The following is a 23,973-nucleotide window of genomic DNA, read 5'->3' as shown; positions in this document are numbered from 1 at the left end:
AGAGTACAACAATGCTTGGGCTTCTATGGTAAGCAGCTTTATATGCCACTTTTTAGATGCATCTCTGAAGAGCACCATTAAGCCCCATCATTTTTGGGTTTCATTTTTTCAAATTTGGGGGGATGAAAATACGGTGGCATTCATTTACTTCTTATTAGGTAACAAAGTGGGTTATTTAAAAAGAAGTTCTGCAATTCGCAGACTTCTTGAAAGACAATTGATTATGAGAGCTCATTTTTATGCAAAACATAAAATGCTGGTATCATTTTATAAATGCAATATGAAAAAGGCAGGCTGCACAAAAGACTTCCTAAAACCCCATACCTTTCTTCTCTTTTTTTTTTTTTGCAATTACAGTCAAGTCCACTTATAACAATACTGGTTATAACAATATATCGGATATAACAATGGTCGGTCATGGCACCATCAGCTTTGCCATGTGTTCTATGGTAAAATAAACTGCGTATAGCAATGCTGTCAAGGCACATTATTGGTTATAACAATTAAATCTGGTAATTGAGTGTCAACCATTACAGAAAAAGAAAAGAAATGCTACAACCACACCAGCAAAACCATGCTTACAACACAAAAGCGTGCATGTGTGGGGCCGACCAATGGACTAAGCTGGCGCAGCAACGCCACAAAAGCAAAAGAGGCAGGCGTCATCGCGTCAGGAGAGCTGCTGCATTGGCTACGCACGCCATGCGTATCCCCAATCAGTCGGTGCAGCGCGCGTGCATGCAGCCATCGCGGTTTTTCTCTTGTCAGCTGTCACCGCACCCTTAGTTCTGCATGCTTCTTGAATTTCCCATAAGAATAGCTTCCAAAAAGCCGGCTTGATTCCTGTGACGTGGAGGTGCACAAAGCTCCCGGTGGCGCAGTGATGGCGGTGCTTTGGTCATCGGTGAACGGTGAACATTGTTCCGGTTCCCTGAAGTTCGATTTAACGAGCTTTTACAGGCATTAGAACAATCAAACCACTCTGGGTATTTACTGTCAATAAATGCTCTGAAGTTTGTCATCCTTTCTTTTTTTTCGGCACAACCCTGTTATAACAATTATTGGTTATAACAATGATACCGTATTTACTCGCATAATAGGCGCACTTTTTTTCCAGAAAATCCGGCTCAAAGTTCGGGGTGCGCCTATTACGCGGGGTAAAATTTCCGGAAATTTTTCGACTCGCAAAATTGAACACACCGCGTAAACGCACTCTTGTACGGGCCGCACCCCGTTTTCGCGAAGAAAATGTTAAAAAAAAAAAGGTCCGTGTAAGGGCTGCACCGAAACTTTCGGAATGCACGCGCCGAGGCCTCCGCGATCGGCTCCGGCTGCGCACAACGGGCGCTTGATCGCGGAGGCCACACACGCGCACAGGAGCTTCCAGACGCCGCCCAAGGCCAAGCTCATCATCATCATCATCGTTTTCCTCCGCCGCGAGCTTTCGCTATCTATATCGCCATCAGCATCTCCAGCTCGTTTTTTTTTTGTTGTTGTTGTTGCTGTCAAGTGCCGAGATTTGCGGTACCGTGATAGTTATCGTGGTTTATGGCTTTGCCGCGGAGCGCTGATGAGGCTTTGCCGCGGGCAAGCACCTTAACAGCTACACGGCTGGGAGTTTGCTCTCGAACGCGGCAAGCGTGCGGCAGGTCGGAAAATACGACGTGGCCGAGAAGTGCGGCAGTTGCGACTGCGGCGTCCCTAAATTTTCGTACGCGACTCCAAGCGCCGAGGTTTTCGCGGGCCTAAGTCGGGAACGTTTCCGGCTGGAGATGAAGCCTTCCAAACAGACGTTAACTGTGTGCGGCTGTTCTACGCGATGTCGTTGTACGTGCTGTGGGTCCGCAGCAGCTGCGACGGCAGCAGCACTAGTAGGGACTAGTAGTCAGTTCATCAAAAACTTTGTTAAAATAAAGATTGGGAAGCGGGGGGTGGCGAGGCGTCGGCTTGCAATCGTGTAAATACAGTATTGATCACAGTGCCAAGTTCGGGGTGCGCCTATTATGCGCGAAAATAAAAAAAATCTGATTTTTCGCGTCCTAACTAGGGGTGCGCCTATTATGCGAGTGCGCCTATTACGCGAGTAAATACGGTATTCCCATGGCGCTTGAATATTGTTATAAGTGGGCTTGACTGTATTTCATTGTATGCATTGCCATTTCCTATGCAGCACTTCCGAGTCCATGCAAGACCCGCCTGCCTTTGTACACAGTCACACAAATTACCTTGCTCTTTCCTCATGGAATAGACTGCCAGCACGTGGCAGATGCCCGTGAGCAGTAATGCAAGGCCTTGGATAAAATCAGTGTGCTGATGGCCATCTAGTAGTAGTAGTAGTAGTAGACTATAGTGATCTTCTGATGTTACTCGGCCAATCTTCCCAGGTCCGGGATGCCATCTGCCGCTTGCCAGGCTTGGTGAATGAGTTGGCGCTGTAATGGCAGCTCTGAGTGGGCCAACTTTATCTCCCAGTGCTTGTAGCTAATTTCCGAGTTGTCAGGGTTCGAGCTGTGCTCGACAGTTTGAGACCATGTGAAGGAGGGTAGATTTCTCTTCACAGGCCAGGCACTCTGTATGATCTTTGCCTGGCCAAATCTTTGCGTATAGCGCGAAGTTTGTATATCGCGCCCCTCCTTTTACCTGTCTTCTATACCTGTAGGAACAGATGTCACAATTACATTCTGCACTACAGAGCTACAAATAGATTCTCCTGTTGCAATACAGTTCATGGCATGCGTGAGAATTGGCTAAAACTTCAATCACAAACTCTCAGCCAGCAGCTGATATCGGTGTCCCTAAATTCGTAGCTAAACAAAAATAAGCCCTTATTCCTTAAAGCTGAGAGTAATGCGTACAAATGACTATGCTACTGTGCCAGAAGCACCAGGAGGACATATGGCAGTGTATTTTGGTGCTTCACTATGCCTGAACATCGGATGGAATGATATTTGGACATACCATGGACATGCATGGGAGTAATTTTCTGGCACCTAAAGAAAACCCACTGAACATCCTGGTACGACTTCCTTAGATTTCAAGGAAATATGCAAAATACCTGAAAAATAGGTAAAGCACATAACTAATGAATATTCTGTGCCTGTTAAAAAATTTCCATGACACGGCATACAGATAAGCGCACACAGAACGCATCAAGGCAATATTTGCTGTGCTAGTGCGACCAAGTACCGTATTTACTCGCATAATGATCGCACTATTTTTTTTAAAATATTGACGCAAATTTAGGGGTGCGATCATTACACGGAGTAAATTTTTTACAAAAAGCTTTTTGAGCACCGAAAACGCAAACAAGTCACAGGCAGACAACCCTTATCACACGGGCGCGCTACCCGTGGTTATGCTGCTAAACGCGGTTATCGCGAACCGAGCTCGGCGATCTCGGCAAAGCGCAAGAGCTGGCCCACTTCAAGAAGTACTTTCTTCGCACTAAATCACGTTCTAACAGCAACGCATCAAAATAGGCAGTGTGTATAGCGCTGCGCGACGGCACTTTTATGCGGCCTTCGATCTCGTCCGATAGCGCGGCAACAGCGTACTACAACAGCAACGTCCCATGGCGCTCAAGCTACACATTTTACTGCCGTTACGCCGAAAAATGTACGGTCCCTGTCGCATCGTTGATGTACTTAGGTGACACGTTCGCGACGCTCGGAGCACTGGATTTCGCGCGCTTACCGCAATGGTGCCGCCCACGAGCGCGGCGGACGACGGCGCTCTGTACTCCCTAGCCGTCACTAGGCCTAACTTGTTTCGTATCGAAGCCACAGTGGACGGCGGTTTTGAATTGACCAACGCTATAATGAATGTTCTACTTATGGCACTGCCTTACTCACAACCTCATTGTTTCATATTAAAATAAATATACACGATCGATTTCAGCGACGCCTTCGCAGCGGAGCTGGCCAAGCAGATCGGGTCACTCGTGCTGCAACGGCGGCAGCTGCTACGCGGCTGCGAACGTAAAACTAGCTTATACCGCAGTTATTACTCCTACCAGCAACTCGGTACAGGCCCGCGATCCCCAAGGAGGATTCATTTTTGACGTTCCCGTATCCCAGGGCTTATTATTTACGAGAACAATAAAGTTTAGCCGGATCATCGCGTCGCTTCTTTCATTGCACCACAACCCAGAACGGTGGTGAGACTTGCGACAACGGCGAACCGTGATTAAAGATAACCGCAGTTAAGTTTGGTATCCTCGGTTAAGCATAACCGCATTTAGACTGCCCGTGTGACCGCAGGTCAACCAACAGGTGGCTGCCGCTGCAATGCTGACAGAGCAAGATGGTAATCTGTACGTGCTATCTGTCAGACAGATAAGCAAGTACGATCATCGTCGACTAGACTTGACATCATTGAATTGCCGCCGCAAGTTTGGGGTGCGATCATTATGCGGGGAATAAAAAAAAATGAATTTTGCCAACGAAATTCGGGGCTGCGATCATTACGCGAGTGCGATCATTATGCGAGTAAATACGGTACAACAAAAAAAAAACAAGCAAATGAGGTTCAGTAATGCACTGTAGGGTACAGTGAGTTCTGAGGTGGCAGGGCCTAATGTGATCAGCAATGAGAGAGAGCCCAGCATGACAGTGGGCAAGGCTAGGACGAAGAATGGCAAATCACCCGGCAAGTGCAGGGTGGTGATGGGTTGCGCCAGGGCTCCTCTGGCTGGAAGGCAGGGCTCTCAGGGTTGAGGCCAACTGGGGGCAGGGGCCCTGCCCCCAGGTGGAGGGTGGGCGGTGCCAGGGCAGGTGGTGGCGAGTTCCGCCTGCTCACCACCACCACTGGGGGGCCACACTGGTGCTCGGGGCTGCTGCCTGCTTCACGGGACCTGCAGCGGCAGAGCAGTGGGCTGAGATGTACCGCATAATCTCACGTAAGGGCTGCACCCCCTGTTTTGGACTAGATAACTGAGAAAAAAGAGATACGGTTATACATTTTTTTTTAACTCGTGTATGCGCCGCACCCTCAAAATTTGCACCCGAATTTTAAAAAAAATGCGATGCTTACACAAATTTATACGGTATAGGAGGAAGGGACATGTTAGGCAAATATGCTGTCAGAGCACAGGGCTGCCTTGGGCTGGACGCTTCTACAGCACAACTCTCACGCGAGTAAGCATGCTGCATGCAAACTGAATTCACCAGGAAAAGTGGAACACTTCTGGTTCTGCAAAAGCAATCAGCTGGCAAGGCAACCAAGTGTTGACGATTCCACCTACATGCAGTTATGTTCCTGACGCATGCACACCTGAATCAACCACAGTCATTCCCAGTTAGATGTAAAATCCAGTACACGTGTGCAGTCAAACTTCATCTCCAACTTAATTACAACTAAATTAAAGCTGTATCAAAACAAAAGAAGCTGAATGTTCAATCAAATGCCAATGACTGAAAACTCTCAGAACAGACAGACCTGAGTAAACAAAAAGTTTGGGGGATATTCAAAATTCCGCAAGTGCGCTTTCCCACATAACTATGTTGCCCCAAACAAGATGGCCGACTTCGCTATAAAGGAACTACGTGGGCTGCAGGACAGGCGCTAAAGGTGTGGATAGATAGAATGTAAGAAAAGTATTTTGGAAGAATCAAACAAAAACCAGTCTTTCTTGCTTTTTTTCAGCTGGAAACGCATGGTCAGCCATCTTGTTTGGGACAACATTGTTATGCGGAAAGGCGCACTTGCGGAATTTTGAATATCCCCTATTAAATCTGCTGAAAGGAAATTTTTTTTTTTTCATAATTCACAATCAGCGGACTAGGCAGAAACGATGTGCAGAAAAGTGTCCAAAAATATTCCTATTTGATCATATTTTATTCGCGTCCACATATGTGGACATGCTGCCTCAAAGCTGCCACATGAACGTAAACACTGCGACATTTGCTTGCCTTTTCTGAATGATTATTAGACATGAATAAATGTTTAGCTGTGAGAATATAACTTCAGAGAATTATTCTTTAGTTCCTGACTTACGAAACAGACAAAAACAATCGTTCTATGATGGCAGGCAGAGGAAAATTTGACGTTTCCAGCGCCGAACGCGGCTTTTAGATGTGCACCCTTCACATCGGCACCATTGTGCAATTAACGAGTTCAGAAGTTGGGTCCAATGGCCGCTTCCATCCTATGCTAGGCAGGGTCTCAGTGATCTGAGCACAGGTGGAGAGGGAGGGAGAGAAAGCAGCTAGCCGCCTGTTTTATGCATGGTGTTCACAAAGAGGAGAAATCACTTTTAAAGGTCGTTGTTTGCTCAATTCAAGTCAGAGACCTGAAACAAACTACCATCACGCTCTACCAGTGTGCTGATTGTTGTTCAGTAACCTTGGAGCTGAGCGACCAGCTATGAACTGACTCGTGGTGTGAGGGCTCGGGTGACCCTTTTTCAACTCCCCTTGTGTAGTGCTGCCACTTTGCATTTTTCTCCATCTCCAGTTTTATACAAAATGTTAACAATTCTTGCTAAAATCCGCAGCAAAAGTTTCAAAACGATAAGAGAAAAAATGTTCAGGCCATGACTGAAAAGAAGTGTAAAAATGGTTTCTTGATTTGGACTCATGCAGCCCACATTCTAGCATGTGGGGTCTCGATACCTTTTCAATACTGGGCGGGAATCTGAGACCCTCCGAGACCCCCATAAGCACTGATCATAACGCGCCTTGTCGGCAGTGGCTAAGCGTAGTGGCAGTTCTTTGCGACCATCTACAGGCCTTGATTGGTTGGTCAGCCACTCTTTGGAGGTGCTTCTCTATCGACTATTTGCATGAACAACGCTTTAGCGCTGGAGTTGTCCAATGTTCACCTTGTAAAAGCAGAGTTATCAACACCTGTAAGCAAACGACCCATTTCGGACCACACGTGCCGAAAAAAAACTGCACACACTGGGCGAAAAACGCCACTTTGATAATTTCGGCATTAGGACACCATGTCCATGTTTGTGAACGCGGAACACTGAACGTCCACCGCAGCACTTTTTCTTCGTCTATGACAAGGAAAATTCGTGTGCTGCTTCCACATTAACCTACTGACTATTCTGAACGGTAAACTGCACCATTCACGACCATTTGAGAAGACAGGATGCAAAAATAAAAGCTATTTACTCGTCCCACCAAAAAAACGCCGTGATCCCCATCTTTCCTAATTTTTTACATAAGCATTTCACTGTAGATGGCGCCACAAGAGATTTCACAAGAGATGGCGCCACAAACTTGACAAGAAGGGTCCAAATGTTAACAACGCGGTAATCGAAGGTGGAAATTCGCCTTCTAAACGAAAATTTCAGCACACTCAGGTTATATGTGGACGCATCCCCCTGAAGGGGTTAATTACCATTATCTGTTGACAATCAGATAGCATTAATTTTTTTTTACACTTCGTTTATTCACACCAATGATAACTGAGTTCTTAGTTCAACTCTCCCTCTGTCCACGTGATTTGAAATGATGCAGATTCGTCAGATGGAGATTCCATGCGCCATTTTTTTTTGCCACTAAACCAGCCACGCGTATGAACTTGGGACTCGAAGTGGCCGCATTCTCTTGCTTTTGGACTGACTTACGCACAGATGGAAGTTGATGAAGACAAAGACAACCAAAGCACAGCGCAAGAGGCTGGCAGTTAACGAGCGGGATGTAAGGATGCAACAACAGCGTAGTGGTGTAATGCAGTGGCCAAAGAAACTGATCTGTTTGCGCCGCCACAAGTTTTAATCCCGCTCGTGGCTGTAAGGTTTTGAGTTTTTTCTATTCCTTTGATGTCACACCAACTCAACCAATTAGTGATTTTTATGACGAACTAATGTTGCTACGCTTTCAATGCTCTCTCATTAAAAAAAAAATGGTAGCGGTTAACGTAGTTAAACTGAGTAGACATGTAAAAGCAGGTATTGTTCAATTGGAGGGGACACTTAAGCTCGGCCTTAAGGGTATGACGCAATATCTTTAGTGAATTAATGCCCATGTATGCAGAATAGGTCATTCTCCATTTAACATTCATAGATGGCAGCGAGTCCTCATGCAGTGGCACCAATGCAGTGGCACCGCAGAAGCGATGCACCACTGCACTGGCAGGTCTATCACAGCCACCAGTAGGGATTGTGTGACCCATGTTGCTTTTCCCGAACAAACCCTCGCACAGATGGAGCAACACTCCTCCGAACTTGCCCGAGCTTATCAGAGTAACTCGTGTAAGCTGAGGTAGTAACTCTGGTTGCTAGGCAACGGCACAAGATCAAAAGAATGTATGTACGTATGGCAACAAGATTCTTGATTGGCGTTGGCGAGCATGAGTGCTTTCGCAATAAAAGCAAAAAGTTGCATTTCGAAAGAAAACTATCTGTCAATGAGGGTACCAAACTGTTCATGACAGATATTACATTCCCGTCACTATTTTAAAATGCACTGCCCCCACAGTCCAGCCCTTGCAGGATATTCTAATCAATGAATAAAAGACCCACCCTGACAAGCCGATGAGTCTGCAGATGGCACTGACCTGTTAGCAGATGTCCTGGCATCGCTACTGACAACAGGCTTGGGGTCTGTAGATGTCCTTGGTGGCCGCCTCGCACGGTACCTGCACAATTTCATTTCAGGGGTACCATTAATGCAAAAACAACTATTCAGCTGGTTAGAAAAGAGCAACCACTCGACAATGAGCACAGGCCACTACCAAAAACTGCCATTCCTGCTTTGTTCCTTGGCATTCTGCTAAGCTATCACTGCAGCAGGCAGAGGATGCGAGGAAGAAGCTTGGCCTGCAACACGGAAGCATACGCGAAAGCACACTCGCCAGCGGGATAGTGGCACCAAACACCAATGCACGTTGTAGCGACAAGGGAAGGACTTCACTGCTTTCTCATGACCCAGCACCTTTCCTACGCAAACACAAAATGCAATGAAGGTGACAGCAAAAACAAAGGTGGTGCTGATCAGTGTAAGGTCACCATACTGGACGACACTGATCAGCATCACAAACAGAGCAATGGAGGCTAGTGACAAAAACTTTAGTTGGATGCATTCTTTCTCACAGCGTGTCACGCACAGTCATAAACAAAAGTTTTCAGGATGCAGGTTTGTGGAAAAAAAAGTTTATTTCTATGCAGTTGGACAAAACAGGCCAATAAAAAGTATGCAATCACAAGGGGACACGCGCGCTCCATTTACAGTAAAAATATCAGCTGACTGAGTAGTGAGGCAAAGCAGAAATAAAACTTTTTACATAGAGCCGCATCCCACAAGCTTCTGTCCCTGACTGTACAACTGCACAAAGGACTAGAAAATGCTTTGTACATGAAAAAAATAGAGGTGTGCGAATATTGAAATTTTCTAATACATACTAAATATGAATATGAAGAAAAGATGGCTTCGAATATCAAATCGAATATCAAATACCTGCTCGGTACAAAAAAAAATTTTCAGAAAACGATGAACAGACATATGCTGCTGCCCTCATTTTTGTCGAAACAGCGTATGGTCTTTGCAACTGAAATAAACAAAACTAGACTTACTCAGCACCATATAAAAAACATGTTGTGCATAGAAATGTATATTACTTGATTAGGCAGCATAACAATATCCAACCTGTAATGTGGTCATGCAAAATGAAATCCATAAAATGGCATGACTGGCAACTAAAATAACATAATGGCTAGTAAAACCTCATTAATTCGGAGCTCAAGGGACTGGAAAAAATGGCCAGAAATGACCAGAAATGCACCATTTGGGGTCTGAAAGCTGCATGGAGCTGGGTTCGAATGGCTGACAAATGAGCAGGGCGACATATGCCGTCACTGCGGGTGAAAGGTGAAGCTCAGAAACCGAAACTATGTGGCCAAGCACTATGTTTGGCCCAGCGACAAGCACCCTCCGATGGTTGTCACGCCTGCTTTTACACCCCACTTAAGAGGTGCGTGGGTTACCATGCGCCATGGAATAAGAGATTTTTACACGATGCTTGTCCTGCTGTGACACCTCAACTCGTCCTTTTGGGAGCCAAATGCAAAAATTTGTGAGTGGGCTTTCCCACACATCATAGTTGGCCAAAATGAGATGGCGGAGCTCACGCTAGGAGAGTTATGACAGGACAAATGACTTATATAGGCATTAAGTATGCAATACACTATGAAGGGATAATAGAAAAAAAACAGTGCGTTTTCTCGTTGCAACTGTTCAAAGCGAGCGGTCGGCCATCTTATTCTTATTACTTGTCTTATATGGCAAAGCCCACTTGTGGAATTTCGCACAAAGTCAAGCCTCCTAGCAGTGTCCAAATGTGATTGGTCCACGTGATACATGGCTAAGAAGAAAGCGAACAGGACTCAATCGTCGAATAATTTGCCCAGATATTGTGGCTTTGTCACGGTCAAATCTATGAGAGTCGGCGCAGTATACAATCCCCGCCGAATATTCAGGAATTTTCGAATATCATTACCGAATACGAATATAAACCAAAGATCAAACATATTTGATTCACATTCGAAATTTCGAACAATCGCACACCCCTAGAAAAAAAAATAAAGCAGAAATATCTCGCAAGACGTGCCAAGATTTGCCCTGGTAGGCAGTGCAAATAACCCAGAGCAACAATTTAAAAGAGTGGATTCGGTGAGGAAATATAATTCATGTGGCAAAATTTGGCCATGAAGATAACATTTACATTAGCGTGGTGAGCACCGTTGCTCTTTCCCTGCATTCAGCTAGTCACGATTTTTGCCTCTGATGTGAATGATGGTACTTTCTGCACCTCGACAATGTCACTAGATATTGAGGTAAAAGGGCAGAGGGCAGGTCTCGTGATGAACCCTGAAAACATACTCTGTTGCAATGGATGGCTTCGGAAACAGCCCGCACACCTTCTGCAGATGGCATACCCCAAGACTTTTCACAGAAAGGTTGTTTATTACATACACCCGGTGTCCCAGCTAACCGTAACCGAAGTTTGAAAAACGACGGTGTGTCCCAGCCCTGTGAAACCAACTGAGGATTGTTGAGAGTCACGTGGCCTCGTCTCCACTATCTTTTCATTCTCCAAACTTTATTAATAGTAAAGACAAATTAGTTAACTTTTTAACTATTGGCTTCAGGAAGAAAGCCTCAATACAGAAGTTGTAGATTGTCTTGAAAAACATCTGACTGCTATGTCTGCACCAAGCTGCCGTTTACATAAAATACTTTTTACCAACCCTAAATGATAACTCGCACAACAAAAAAAGCTTCCACCTGACAGCAGTGCCATTTCAGCATGCCAAGATGCATCTCAGAAAACAAAATCCACTTTTCTCTGTAGCACTCACCCCGATGACGCTTCCTGTGTGCACTATGCGAGAGATATGATATGAGACAGCAGCTGGTCACGTGATAGCTCTCTTTGAAGGCCAGTATATAAAATTATGTAAATTATACCTTGATGCAAACATCACTACTAGCTGCTTTGCAAGACGATCTGCAACTTTTCAATTGGCACTTTGTTGCCCAAGCCAATAATTAAAAAGTTAGCTAAGGAACCTTTACTAATTACTTAACAATGGCGAACGAAAAAGTGCTGCAGACTAGGCCAGGCGACTCTCAACAGCTCTCAGTTGGTTTCACTGAGCCAGGACACTGTTTGTTATGTGTTCGGTTATATTTCGCTGGGATACCGAGTATAGAAACAGGTTTAGATTGACATTTCCAGGAACCGACTTAAAACTTCCTGTCTTAACTGTCACGTCGAGAACTTATCTCTCTCAAAAATTGAGTAGAGACCACCGCTGAGCACACACACAAGGCCAGCCTGTCCAGCTGCTACCAAAGCCTCTCCGTCCAAACTCTACAGCCCCAGGACCGCCATCGGCTATACATACACAGCCGACCTGCCCGGCTGCCGCCCAACCTCCCTGCGTTGGAGGTTGTCTTGCTGTCTCGCGTGCCCCATTCTGTTATATTCCAACGAAATTAATCCACCAGCCAACAGCCAGTCCTTCCACTTTTTCTTTAGCTCGGACATTGAACAAAAGTACAACAAAGAGAAAAACAACACAACATCGAACACAAGCACTACAAGTGGTGGGAATGGCCAAGAGCAATTTAAAGCAGGCTTTGTAGAAGGTGAAAATTCAATTTCGAGCAGCTTCCTTGCGTTTTGCAGCTAGAGCTCTATAGCGAGAATGCCACGGTTTAAAAAATAGCAACGCACAGCACAAAGATTTCTGTGGTGCGGGGTGTAGGCAGCAGTCTTGGCCAGCTCTGTGTATTTATTGAAATGTGCCCATATTCACTTGTTCTGTAGTAAATTAACACGAGCAAACTTTTGTACAACTATCAAAAGTAAATTTTTCTGTGCAAACATTGCAGAGAACATTGAGAAATGCCCATTTCAGCTGTTTCTGTAATGTCACGTTAGCACGGTTTCTTTTTTAACTTAAAAAAAAAAAAGCCCGCCAGATTTAAAAATCGCCACATGGCTGTGCTCCTAAGTCATGAGGTTAGCGCTCCAAATTATACTTCAACTAAATGAACTCGCCCGAATGAATAAAGAGGCCATCGCAGTCACAGTGATCGTTCAGAAATGAGCGCAGCCACTTTGCTTCATTGAACTTATGACGCCGCAGCATGAACACGGCCACACCACCGCCCTTTCACAGCATAGCACAGGTCAGTCCCTAGGCATTGCACAGATTCATAGAAGGCTATGACAGGTCTCTTGCAGTCCAGCATGGGTGCCTCTTTATCGAGCGTTTTATCGTGCATGCGCTGTCCTAGTATCAACGAGCACTACTGTCTTCCACTACTGATGGACTCAATGCTGCTGTGTGCTTTCCATACATTCCACTGCTTCCTCTTAAGTGTTTGCCACAAAGAGACTTGGTTCAGAATCCCTCGCACCGTAACATATAACTGAAGCTTTCTCTGACAGAAAACGTCCAGCAATGACAAAGGCTCAATATCAAGTGTGCACAATGTGGTTACCAAATGCCAACCCACAGAGTATGCCACCTCATCATTGGCAGTGGCTCAATTTAGTTACAACTCTTATTTACACAAACCAACTCTCTACACTGAAGTTTCAAATTAACATGGTCTATTGTGCGAATAAATCGGAAGCTCAGCAGCTGACAGCGTCATTACAGCTAGCAAGCCCAAACAAGGTCCACAGAATCGAGCTACCTCAGCTAGGGCGTGTCCAAAACCTCATTCGTCATCTTACACTGACCTTACCAGACACGTAACAGCGCTGCGCATAAGCCCTACAATTTAGCGTCACTGGAGCCTTTTAAAAGCCAATTTCTCAGCACGTGCATTTGCTGCAAAAGGAGACGAGGCTGGATTCCATCGGTCATCTTTCTCGTCGGAAGAAGGAACCAAAGTCATGCCTCTGCACATTAGGTAGCAGCAGCTATGCACATTAGGCAGTAGCCTCAGCCTCTTTGCACTGGCCGCAACTCTTGGCTGTTGGAATAGTACTGTATATACTCATGTAATGATCCCTATTTTTTTCCAGAAAAGTTGGCATCAGTTTGGGGGGAGGGTCGAAACTCATATAAATCCGTCCGTCCTTCCGTCATCAACAAATGCATGTGGTCAGGCACGTTCGTGTCGCTGGTGTTTAGCATCGTGCACTTTGATGCGATCAGACAATTTTGTGATAACCGGCGGCACCGGCCAATTGCGGCAAGATTAAGCAAACATGCTGAGCACCAGCCCTGAACGTCAGGTGTGCGTTTTTTATGCGAGATTAAAAAAACACACAAGACGGTTATGAGTGTACAATGCGAATGTTTAAGTTTTAGCTTAGGGCACAAAACGTTTTCTTTACAAAAAATTTCCAGCATACAGAAACAAGGTGCACTTTAAACTGAGGAATCAAAAGCAGTGATGCAGTGAACGATGTACAATCGAACAAACCGAAACTGCAAATTTTTGTTCCAGGTACCTAACTTGCTAAAATGCCTTTTTGTGGTAGTCAAGGCTTCGCACAGAAATGGCTCACATACATTCACGGCACCCCGTAACACCATTTATTCTCTGTACCTGCCTTCCTGACGGGAATGTGTTCTTTTGCTAATAGCAAGAAAAAAACATCGCAAAATGCTATCATTTGTGCCCTACTCTCTACCCCAGACATAACTGCAGCACTCAACTGCACAACTTACTTGCTACATTGGCTCCCTTGATGGGGAAGCAATTTCCTGTTCACAGCAAGTTTTTTTTTATTTATTCTACAACCCTGCACCTCTCTCGCTCAGATAAACTTGACACCTCAAGCCACAAAACTTACGTTCTGACGCAGCCTTCCCGATCAGGAGGTTTTCTGTTTACAGAAAGAAAATATGATAAAATGCCATCATCTCACACCATCTTATGCTCAGGTGATTTAAGGTCTCTAATTGCACAACCTACATTATAATTCCACCTCCTTGATGCAGAAGCGAGTAACTGTTTAAGAAAAAATATATAAGATCAAGCACTACCGTCACACCCTTTTCTTTTGCTCAAAAGACACCTGATATGACTTACATTCTCATTCTACCCTCTTCATGGTGTTTTCTGTTACAGAAAGAAAACACAGGAACTACATTTATCCTGTATACCTAACTCTTTCCTTTAAACAAAACCAAAGGTGTCTAATTACATAATTTACGTACCAATTTTATCCTTCTGAGGGGAGGCAACCTTCTATTTACGGAAAGACAATAAAATGCTACCAACTCATGGCTTACAATTTTGTTGAGATGAACCTTAAGCGGGGATGCAGGTGAACCAAAACATCAATTTTGATATAATATTCAGGAATGATGTATCCTATTACCTGTACAAAACAGCTGAAATTGTAGTACTGTACCTTGAGTGCCAAAAAAGTTGAGTGCATAACAGTGAGCTAATGGCTATGTCAGTTTATAAAAACTATCACTTAAAAAAAAAATACTGGTTTTTCATTCGCTCTTTAAGCACGTGACCCCATGACAGCCCCTTGTACAGGATAGCAACCTTAGTTTTCTTATCGCTGCTAATTTAAAATTTGCCCTTTTTTTTTTGTCATAAAAACTTGACAATTGCACATAAGTGCATACTTCTGTTTCTCACAAAACTTTGATCCAGATGGTACCTTCAAAGTAAATTTTTCCCGCATAGCATGAAAACGATAGCCTTCCTGACTATGCGATTTGGCACAAAATGCAAACCGAGAAAGCAGAGTTTAAAGATTTGAGCAGACGTAATTTTAATTCATTGGCTTTTTTTCTCAACTAAAAGCACTTGCAGCATAGGTAGGACCTTCTGAGACACTGTTCAGTGGTGAACGCTTGTAGATTTTTCTTTATTTTTCTGCTTTTGAATTGCAGAGCGACTTTGTACAGTACGGTCCGCTGTTAAAGGGAACATGTAGTTGCGTGTGTCTGCGCTTCGTGGAGCACTGCCGCCGGCAACTTGTGGGAACTGTCGACACAACAGGCACGCACAGTAAGCATGGCGGCTGGTCTTTCCGCGCATGCACCTGATGCCTCCCATTCTGCCACATCTAGGCAGCAGGGCTTCGTGAAGCCCGAAGGCCACGCGATCGCATGTTCCCTTTAACAGTGGAACATACTATACATGCTCGGACAACCATGCAAAAGAAGCTGAAAAGCAGCGATAAGCAGCTCAGACAGCTGTAAAATGAACGTCGTAAAGAATAACGGCCAGAATTCAGTCTTCGAAGGCCACAGATGCATTACCACTAATCATAATTTCATTTTGCCTGGCAATCACAACTCTCAAGACTAATACCCCTGTCACACGGGCATTTCGAAGGCCCTCGAACCGATAGTCTATCGACTCGAAGGCGATCGAGCGCTGCTACACGGCCAGTTTCAATGGCCATCGACTCAATAGTCTATCGAGTCGACGGAGCAGCCCGGAACTCTATCGAGATTTCGAGGGCCTTCGAGCGTTGCCCAAGGTTGCTAGCATTGCTTCGAACGACAACAAACATGGCGGCGCCCTTCAAAGCCGGACCCCTCGCTTCGGACTGAATTCTCGTTGTTGCTGCCTTTTTCTGTCCGTTCACTGGTCAAAAATGGGGCACCGGTCTTTCACTTCGTCTCATCTTGCCTACAAGAAAACGTATAAGTGATAAATTTGCTTATTTTTTATTTAGAGTGACGATTCTGCCGCTGCTAGGCCTAAGAGAGTCGGTTTGTTGACAGTAATAGTTCCCGTTTTGACAACCAGATGGCGCCACTAGAGGCTGAGTTTATTTTTGCGTCTCTGCAAGCATACGCCGAACTAATGTGGGAATGCGCCTGCGTTTAGCGTACGTAAGCGGGCATACGCTCGTGGCACGTAGACAGCATAAATTTATGCTCATTACTCACTGTATCTGTGTACGCCGCGAGCGGCGACGTGGTGGGCACAGCGAGAAGCAGCAGCGGCGCGGCCGTTCCAACTCGCCCGGGCGTCAACAGATCAGAACAGGTCCTAGTTTTTGCGGCGAGCGAATCCGCTTCGCTTGCCGGATTTTTTAACAAGTGTGAACGCGCCTTATGATTTCAACATTTAGTTAAGTTTCGTCAATATATTTTTGTTATTTGCGCGAAACCGAACGTAGCGATTGTGGCGCCACACGAGCTTGGCGTAAGACGCGAGAACGATTTCAATGGCCATTGAGATTTGCCGTGTAGCAGCACCGCAACTCCCTCGAGTTCGATGGCGATCGAAAATCTCGAAGGCCCTCGACTCGATGGCCATTGAAACTGGCCATGTGACAGGGGTATAAGATCATGTCGTTTTGCTTTATGCACTTCTTCTGCAGCCTTGACAGAAGGCCTGAATAAGCCAGAAAGGGCAAAAACAAGCAGCACTTTGGCTTTTTCCACTGCACTATGCGCTGAAAATGATGTTTTTGTTCACTGCCAGCGATACCTATCACCATCACAAAAAAAAAAAGACATCTATACAGTGCAGATCATGGCCAAAATTGGATTATTGGTTGTTTATTAGTTTGTGAGCCTTGTATAATCAAAAAGAGATGTTTTTTTTTTTATCAAAACCTCATTTTTTGCCCCGAATTTTCCTTTAAGGAGAGACAGGGGTCTTGAGATGAAAATTTTTTTTTATTAGACATGTTGTAATGATATTAGGAGTGTGTATGTATTCTTTCCTCCTGTTTTCAAAAAATAAAACTGGTTTTGGTATATCTCAATTAGTTCTCATATTATGGGAAAATAACTGAAGACTAATTAGCTAATTTCTTACAGGTCTTTAAGACCCTTTCCAACAATCTTTTTCGGTTCCAATTGAAATGCAGCTGCACCCAAAGATCTGCTATGCACAGCTATGTTATTTATATTCTTATTGAGATATATCATCGTATAAAAATGTTTCATTACGTCAAATCTCCCTAATTACCAAATATATTTCAGTTACATCGCCACGGTAGCTCAGTGGTTATGGCGCTCGGCTCCTGACCGGAAAGACGCGGGTTCGATCCCGGCTACGGCCGTCGAATTTCGATGGAGGCGAAATTTTAGAGGCTAGTGTACTGTGTGATGTCAGTGCACCTAGGGTCATACATTCTTGATAACATGAGGTGACTGAATGTTGAAGTGGTAGCAACAGATGCTACAACGAGAAGCATAGCGAGAAGCATAGCCTCATGCAATTCCCGTTTAATGTATGGTCTAAATTACACTTATAGCTGGAGGATAACTAAAATATGGTGGCTCACCTCCATGACGATTTTCAATGACCGCAGATTGACTTGCTCGCATAAGTTCTTTCAGCAAGGCGGAAATTTGGGCGAGTTGGTAAGTATTCATGGTTTTGTTCACAGCGCAACAAGAACGGGAAAGACGAAAGAGTGACACAAGCGCTGTGTCACTCTCTCGTCTTTCCCGTTCTTGTTGCGCTGTGAACAAAATCATGCATAAGTTCTTGTATTGTATCAACCACTGCCAAAGTCATGAAGTAGCTGATGCCTTACGTAAAGTACGCAGCCTACTAAATCCACCTCTCAGCCCCTAGCACAACACCGCTTTTATGCTACCTAGCGATCAGCCCACGTAGCAGTGGTGACGACAAAATTTTGTTTCCTTATGTCATGCGTATTCAGCCACTGCGATTAAGCCCCCGCGACAGCAGTCATGGTGGCGTGCACCAATTTTGATTTTCCAGTCGGCCAACACACAGGCTTCTTTGACGACACTGAGCCCCCTCGAGCACTCTTGTCTCTCTAATGTTTGCTGCAGCGCACTTCCCGGGCAGCATATGACTTTTGGGAACCGGCAAAAGCATGCCGAGCAGTGCAGTGGCAGTACGGGGCAACCACGGCTTGAGGTGCAGCACTGAACTGCAAACATTTTTTTCTGGCTTAAAACAAAAAAAGGCTTCGATAAATAACGCTGAGCAAAATTGAAATGAAACTAGCCATCAATTGAGCTACAATTTATATTTTTACTAGGAACACCTCTGTACGAAATTTATGCCCGAACGCTCTGCACAGCACACTTTTTTTAAGTTCGACAATTTTTTTTAATATACTGTGTCGTACCATACTTCACAACCCTTTAATGAGGTAGTACATGTTATACAGAAGCGGTAAAACAAGTGATGTTGCTCGTCAATGTCGCGAAAGAGTTTAAAATTATTTTGGGAAAAAATAATGAAATAAAGCAACACAAAATTTGCACTACAAATTTTTTGGCTGTGCGATTAAAACCAACAATGCATATTCATTATCACTAAAAAATTTTCAGGCGCAACAATAAATATTTGATTTTTCGTAAATTTTTTAGTCAGGCCAACCTTCGCACTCCTCTGAGAAATTCGAAGGGCTGTCACGTGACAAGGAAATTTTTTTTATTGCCCAAAGTTTTTAAGGGTAAGTAGTTTACCTGAGCCACAAATTTTATCGAAAAAGGTCGAAGAGGGTCGAGCGCAAACTCTGGTTTGTTTGGCATGGAAGGACCCATTTGAAATGCGCGTGCCAGCCATTCGGAGGTCATTGTAGAGGCGTAGAAAATGGTGAAATGTGGATGTTACAACAGGATTTCACAAGAGCTAGTAATACCAGTAAGTAGGGAAGGGATCCTGCTTTCGAAAAAGACCAAGATGGCAGCCATCATTGAATGAGACTCCGAAACTTTGCAGGTCGGAACCCTACAGTTTACTGAATCCAAAAGTGCCATTTTTGATGAATCAAAATTTTCGCATTTTTTTTTTATGATTTCAAGACCCATGCCTCCCATTAAGCGCTTAGTTACACAACTTACACTACGACTTCACTTCCTTGGTGGAGAGGAGGCTTCCTGTTGGTAGAAAGAGAATGCAAGAAATGCTACCATCTCCCACTTCACACTTTTGTACAGATTAATTTTTAGCACTTAATTACAACTTACATAATGAATTTACCCCCTTGTCGAGAAGGTGACCTTCTGCGGGTGACAGAAGATGATATAAAATGTCAACATCTCATATGTCACGCTTCTGTTCGGCTGACCCTCGGGCATCTCACTATATGACTTACTCTATGGCTCTGCCTTCTTGGTGAGAAGCTGACTTCCTGTTTACAGAAAGAGAATGTAGCAATACGCTGTATTTCCTACCCTACACTTCTCTGTACAGATGAACCTTGGGCACTTAATTACATGACTTACATAACGAATCTACCCCCTTGTCGAGGAGGTGACCTTCTGCAAGGCGATAGAAGGTGATATAAAATGTCAGCCTCTCATACGTCACACTTATGACTTACTCTATGGCTCTGCCTTCTTGGTGAGGAGCTGACTTCCTGTTCACAGAAAGAGAATGTAGCAATACGCTGTATTTCCTACCCTACACTTCTCTGTACAGATGAATCTTGGGCACTTAATTACATGACTTACATAACGAATCTACCCCCTTGTCGAGGAGGTGACCTTCTGCAAGGCGATAGAAGGTGATATAAAATGTCAGCATCTCATACGTCACACTTATGACTTACTCTATGGCTCTGCCTTCTCGGTGAGGAGCTGACTTCCTGTTCACAGAAAGAGAATGTAGCAATACGCTGTATTTCCTACCCTACACTTCTCTGTACAGATGAACCTTGGGCACTTAATTACATGACTTACATAATGAATCTACCCCCTTGTCGAGGAGGTGACCTTCTGCAAGGCGATAGAAGGTGATATAAAATGTCAGCATCTCATACGTCACACTTATGACTTACTCTATGGCTCTGCCTTCTTGGTGAGGAGCTGACTTCCTGTTCACAGAAAGAGAATGTAGCAATACGCTGTATTTCCTACCCTACACTTCTCTGCACAGATGAACCTTGGGCACTTAATTACATGACTTACATAACGAATCTACCCCCGTGTCGAGGAGGTGACCTTCTGCAAGGCGACGGAAAGTGATATAAAATGTCAGCATCTCATACGTCACGCTTATGACTTACTCTATGGCTCTGCCTTCTTGGTGAGAAGCTGACTTCCTGTTCACAGAAAGAGAAAGTAGCAATACGCTGTATTTCCTACCCTACACTTCTCTGTACAGATGAACCTTGGGCACTTAATTACATGACTTACATAACGAATCTACCCCCTTGTCGAGGAGGTGACCTTCTGCAAGGCGAGAGAAGGTGATATAAAATGTCAGCATCTCATACGTCACGCTTATGACTTACTCTATGGCTCTGCCTTCTTGGTGAGAAGCTGACTTCCTGTTTACAGAAAGAGAATGTGGCAATACGCTGTATTTCCTACCTTACACTTCTCTGTACAGATGAGCCTTGGGCACTTAATTACATGACTTACATAACGAATCTACCCCCTTGTCGAGGAGGTGACCTTCTGCAAGGCGATAGAAGGTGATATAAAATGTCAGCATCTCATACGTCACGCTTATGACTTACTCTATGGCTCTGCCTTCTTGGTGAGAAGCTGCCTTCCTGTTTACAGAAAGAGAATGTAGCAATACGCTGTATTTCCTACCCTACACTTCTCTGTACAGATGAGCCTTGGGCACTTAATTACATGACTTACATAACGAATCTACCCCCTTGTCGAGGAGGTGACCTTCTGCAAGGCGATAGAAGGTGATATAAAATGTCAGCATCTCATACGTCACGCTTATGACTTACTCTATGGCTCTGCCTTCTTGGTGAGAAGCTGACTTCCTGTTTACAGAAAGAGAATGTAGCAATACGCTGTATTTCTTACCCTACACTTCTCTGTACAGATGAACCTTGGGCACTTAATTACATGACTTACATAACAAATCTACCCCCTTGTCGAGGAGGTGACCTTCTGCAAGGCGACAGAAGGTGATATAAAATGTCAACATCTCATACGTCACGCTTATGATGCCTCACACTTTGGCTTAGACACTAAATACTATATTGGTTATTTTTAAACCTTATTCTAACGCTTGAATAGACGGAGTGCCTAATTATACAACTAACTCGATGACTATGCTTGCTAAATTACTAAATTCCCTATTTAGACTAGAAAGTACAACAAAGTACACCTCGTGCCTTACACTTTTGCTGAGCTATAATCAAGCCCACTGATGTCAAATGACTGGTTGTTACAAACAAAAATAGTGAGGCGTTAAATTTCATAACTCTCATCTGGGCAGCAGTCCTGTTTGGGCAGACCACCACTGCAGCAAACGCGCAAGTCATCTCCCCTTATTTTGCTGGCTTTGAGCTACACTGCCCATGGCGTACTAAGGCTCACTTCTCTCTTCATGGCTACTCCAGTCCAACTGAGCTTCGCAATTTGTTTTCTTTTGCCACCACTGGAACACTAAACAATGGTCACCAGTTCTGCCTAGTTTGTTTTAATTCCCCTTCAAGCATGCCAATCTTGACTGAGGGTGTATGAAGAGCCTGAAAGCCAAAGAGCTTCGAAACTCCACATGCAACTTGGTTTTGGGTTTGGGAGATCACACAAGCCAAACGCTGCTAACTACTGCCAACATCTCGTAAGGAAACTTTGCTTCTGTGGCTACTGACACTGACATCTCAAAACTGTACACAATCAGGAGCATCGTCAGCAAAGTTCAAGGATCTTTGGACAGTGAAGAATCTGCAGAAGAAAGCTCGTAACAGAGAGAATTAACAAAAAAAAAATGCACTACTATACTGGAACTCTTTTGCTCATTCAAGAACAAAGCTTTAATCTTACAAGGAGTATACTAAGTTTAGCCCCTGGGCATGTGTATTAAAGAAGCATAGACACCTAACTTTAGTGGCATGTTTTCTTCTCTGTAGTGATGCACAAGACATTACTATACATGATCACTAGGTGATATTTGCCTACAACCCTTAAATAATTTATGCCATAGAATAAACCCACTTTTTTTTTCTAGAAAATTTTACATCAATTTGGGGGAGGGTTCCTTAAGCTGGAAAAAAAGTTTCAACACATTTTTTGGGGGAAAATCGAAATTTAATACCAAACATCCGTCCATAATTGCCAAATATTACCGCCCGTCCGTCCATCACCAACAAAAGCATGCAATCAGACGCATTCGTGTCGCCTGTGTTTAGCATTGTTCACTTAAAAGATGTTTATACACGGCGGCATCCAACAATTTTGTGGCAGCCGGTGGCGCCGGCCAACCACGGCAAGATAAAGCAAACATGTTGAACACTGGCCCTGAAGGTCAGGTGCGTGTTTTCTTACAAGGGGTTAAAAAAAATGGGGGACACTTAAGCTTTGCCTTTAAAGGTGCACCAAAGAGGATTCTGAGCTCATCTTTTTACCGCGGAAACTCGACCTGCACGCTTTGAGCATTCTAAGAACCTTCGAATGTCCTGTGCAACATTCGTCCTGTGTGACAGATTTCCCTATTAAATGGAATTAAACGTTTTGGCTCCCACCTTTTTTTTAACTCGCCTCCGAAAAGAGGAGGAGTCAGCCAACACACTGAGTGCTTTTCAGCCAGTCGCATGGTGGCTTGCCGCTCTAGCATCAGTCTAGCGATCGATGAAAGCAAAGAGTTAACGCATATTTTTATTTCCGTGGGCCTAATTTGCGGCCACGTAGTCTGCGCCTGAAACTATTTACTCATGGAAACCTAAAAAAGAAAAAAAAAGCAAAAGTGAAGCCACCACGCGACTGGCTGAAAGTAACTCCCCACGTTGGTCGACTCCTCCTACTCTCGGAGGTCAGTTAGAAAAAAAAGGTGGGAGCCGAGACGTTTAGTCCGATTTAATAGGGAAATCGGCCGCACATAATAACAATTCGAAGTTGCAAAGAATGCTCAGAGTGTGTAGACTGAGCTCCCGTGGTAAAAAGACGAGCTCAGATTCCTCTTTAGTGCACCTTCAAGAGTATGACACAATAGTAGTTACTCTTGCCCACTCATTCCCAATTATAATCATCATGTGACTCACAACCCGAGGGCCCAAGGATCAGGGGTTTCCAATGCACCACTGGTGCGGCTGGTGCCATCTAGGGAGCCTCTCGTAATCGACTAGTCCTAATTTTTCCGTCACACTGACACCGGCTTTTCTGCGACATGGGGCTTTCCTGCCGCTGTCCCATAAAATTTGCAGGATGGTTACAAGTGCGTAATGCGAGTGTTTAAACCTTAGCTGTGGTAAGGGGTTAGGCATTTTCGCTCCCGCTCTCGAGCTCGCCAAATCGCTTGGGGGTTTGAAGGTCCTGCTTCCTCACAGCATTTCAGTGCAGAGGATGTTTTACAGCGTTCTGGTTAAACTGCTACGCTCCTCTCCAATGCTCAAGTGCTCGCCAGCTTTCTAAGCACAGTAGGGCAGCCAGCATGCCGAGCTAGCCACCGCCAGCGGTGCTTCTGTCAAGGGTGCACAACGTCTTGGCACTCTGCCAAGTTCGCCAAGCGTATCCCTACCCTCCCCGCAGGAGCTCTCGGTAAAAGATAGACACTCCGTGATGTTATCGGCGCGCAGCATCTTGGCACGCTGCGGATGGCGTGAAAACTGATGATCCTGCTACGAAAAGCTAACAGTTGAAAAAAAAGTAAATTCTCAACGAAA

General features: G+C 44.6%; 1 protein-coding gene across 7 annotated transcripts in view; it reads right to left on the bottom strand.

Annotated features, from left to right (window-relative positions):
- Positions 1-23,973, bottom strand: part of roq (RING finger and CCCH-type zinc finger domain-containing protein roquin) — a 99,793-nt gene that overhangs the window by 33,826 nt on the left and 41,994 nt on the right. For 5 of the 7 annotated variants that reach the window (XM_089584854.1, XM_089584853.1, XM_089584852.1 and 2 more), the window contains 3 exons: positions 14,272-14,304; positions 8,509-8,589; positions 4,645-4,852 (listed from right to left, as the gene is read on the bottom strand). In XM_089584854.1, the coding sequence (XP_089440980.1) occupies positions 4,645-4,852; positions 8,509-8,589; positions 14,272-14,304 (322 nt within the window). The remainder of the gene's footprint in view (positions 1-4,644; positions 4,853-8,508; positions 8,590-14,271; positions 14,305-23,973) is intronic. The other 2 variants (XM_089584855.1, XM_089584858.1) reach the window with 1 other exon arrangement.

This window comes from Amblyomma mixtum, chromosome 3 (assembly GCF_055824585.1).
Source record: "Amblyomma mixtum isolate Tamu chromosome 3, ASM5582458v1, whole genome shotgun sequence".
NCBI classification, from domain to species: domain Eukaryota; kingdom Metazoa; phylum Arthropoda; class Arachnida; order Ixodida; family Ixodidae; genus Amblyomma; species Amblyomma mixtum.
The sequence above is the reverse complement of the archived record's forward strand: the minus strand, read 5'-3'. Positions and strand labels throughout refer to the sequence as shown.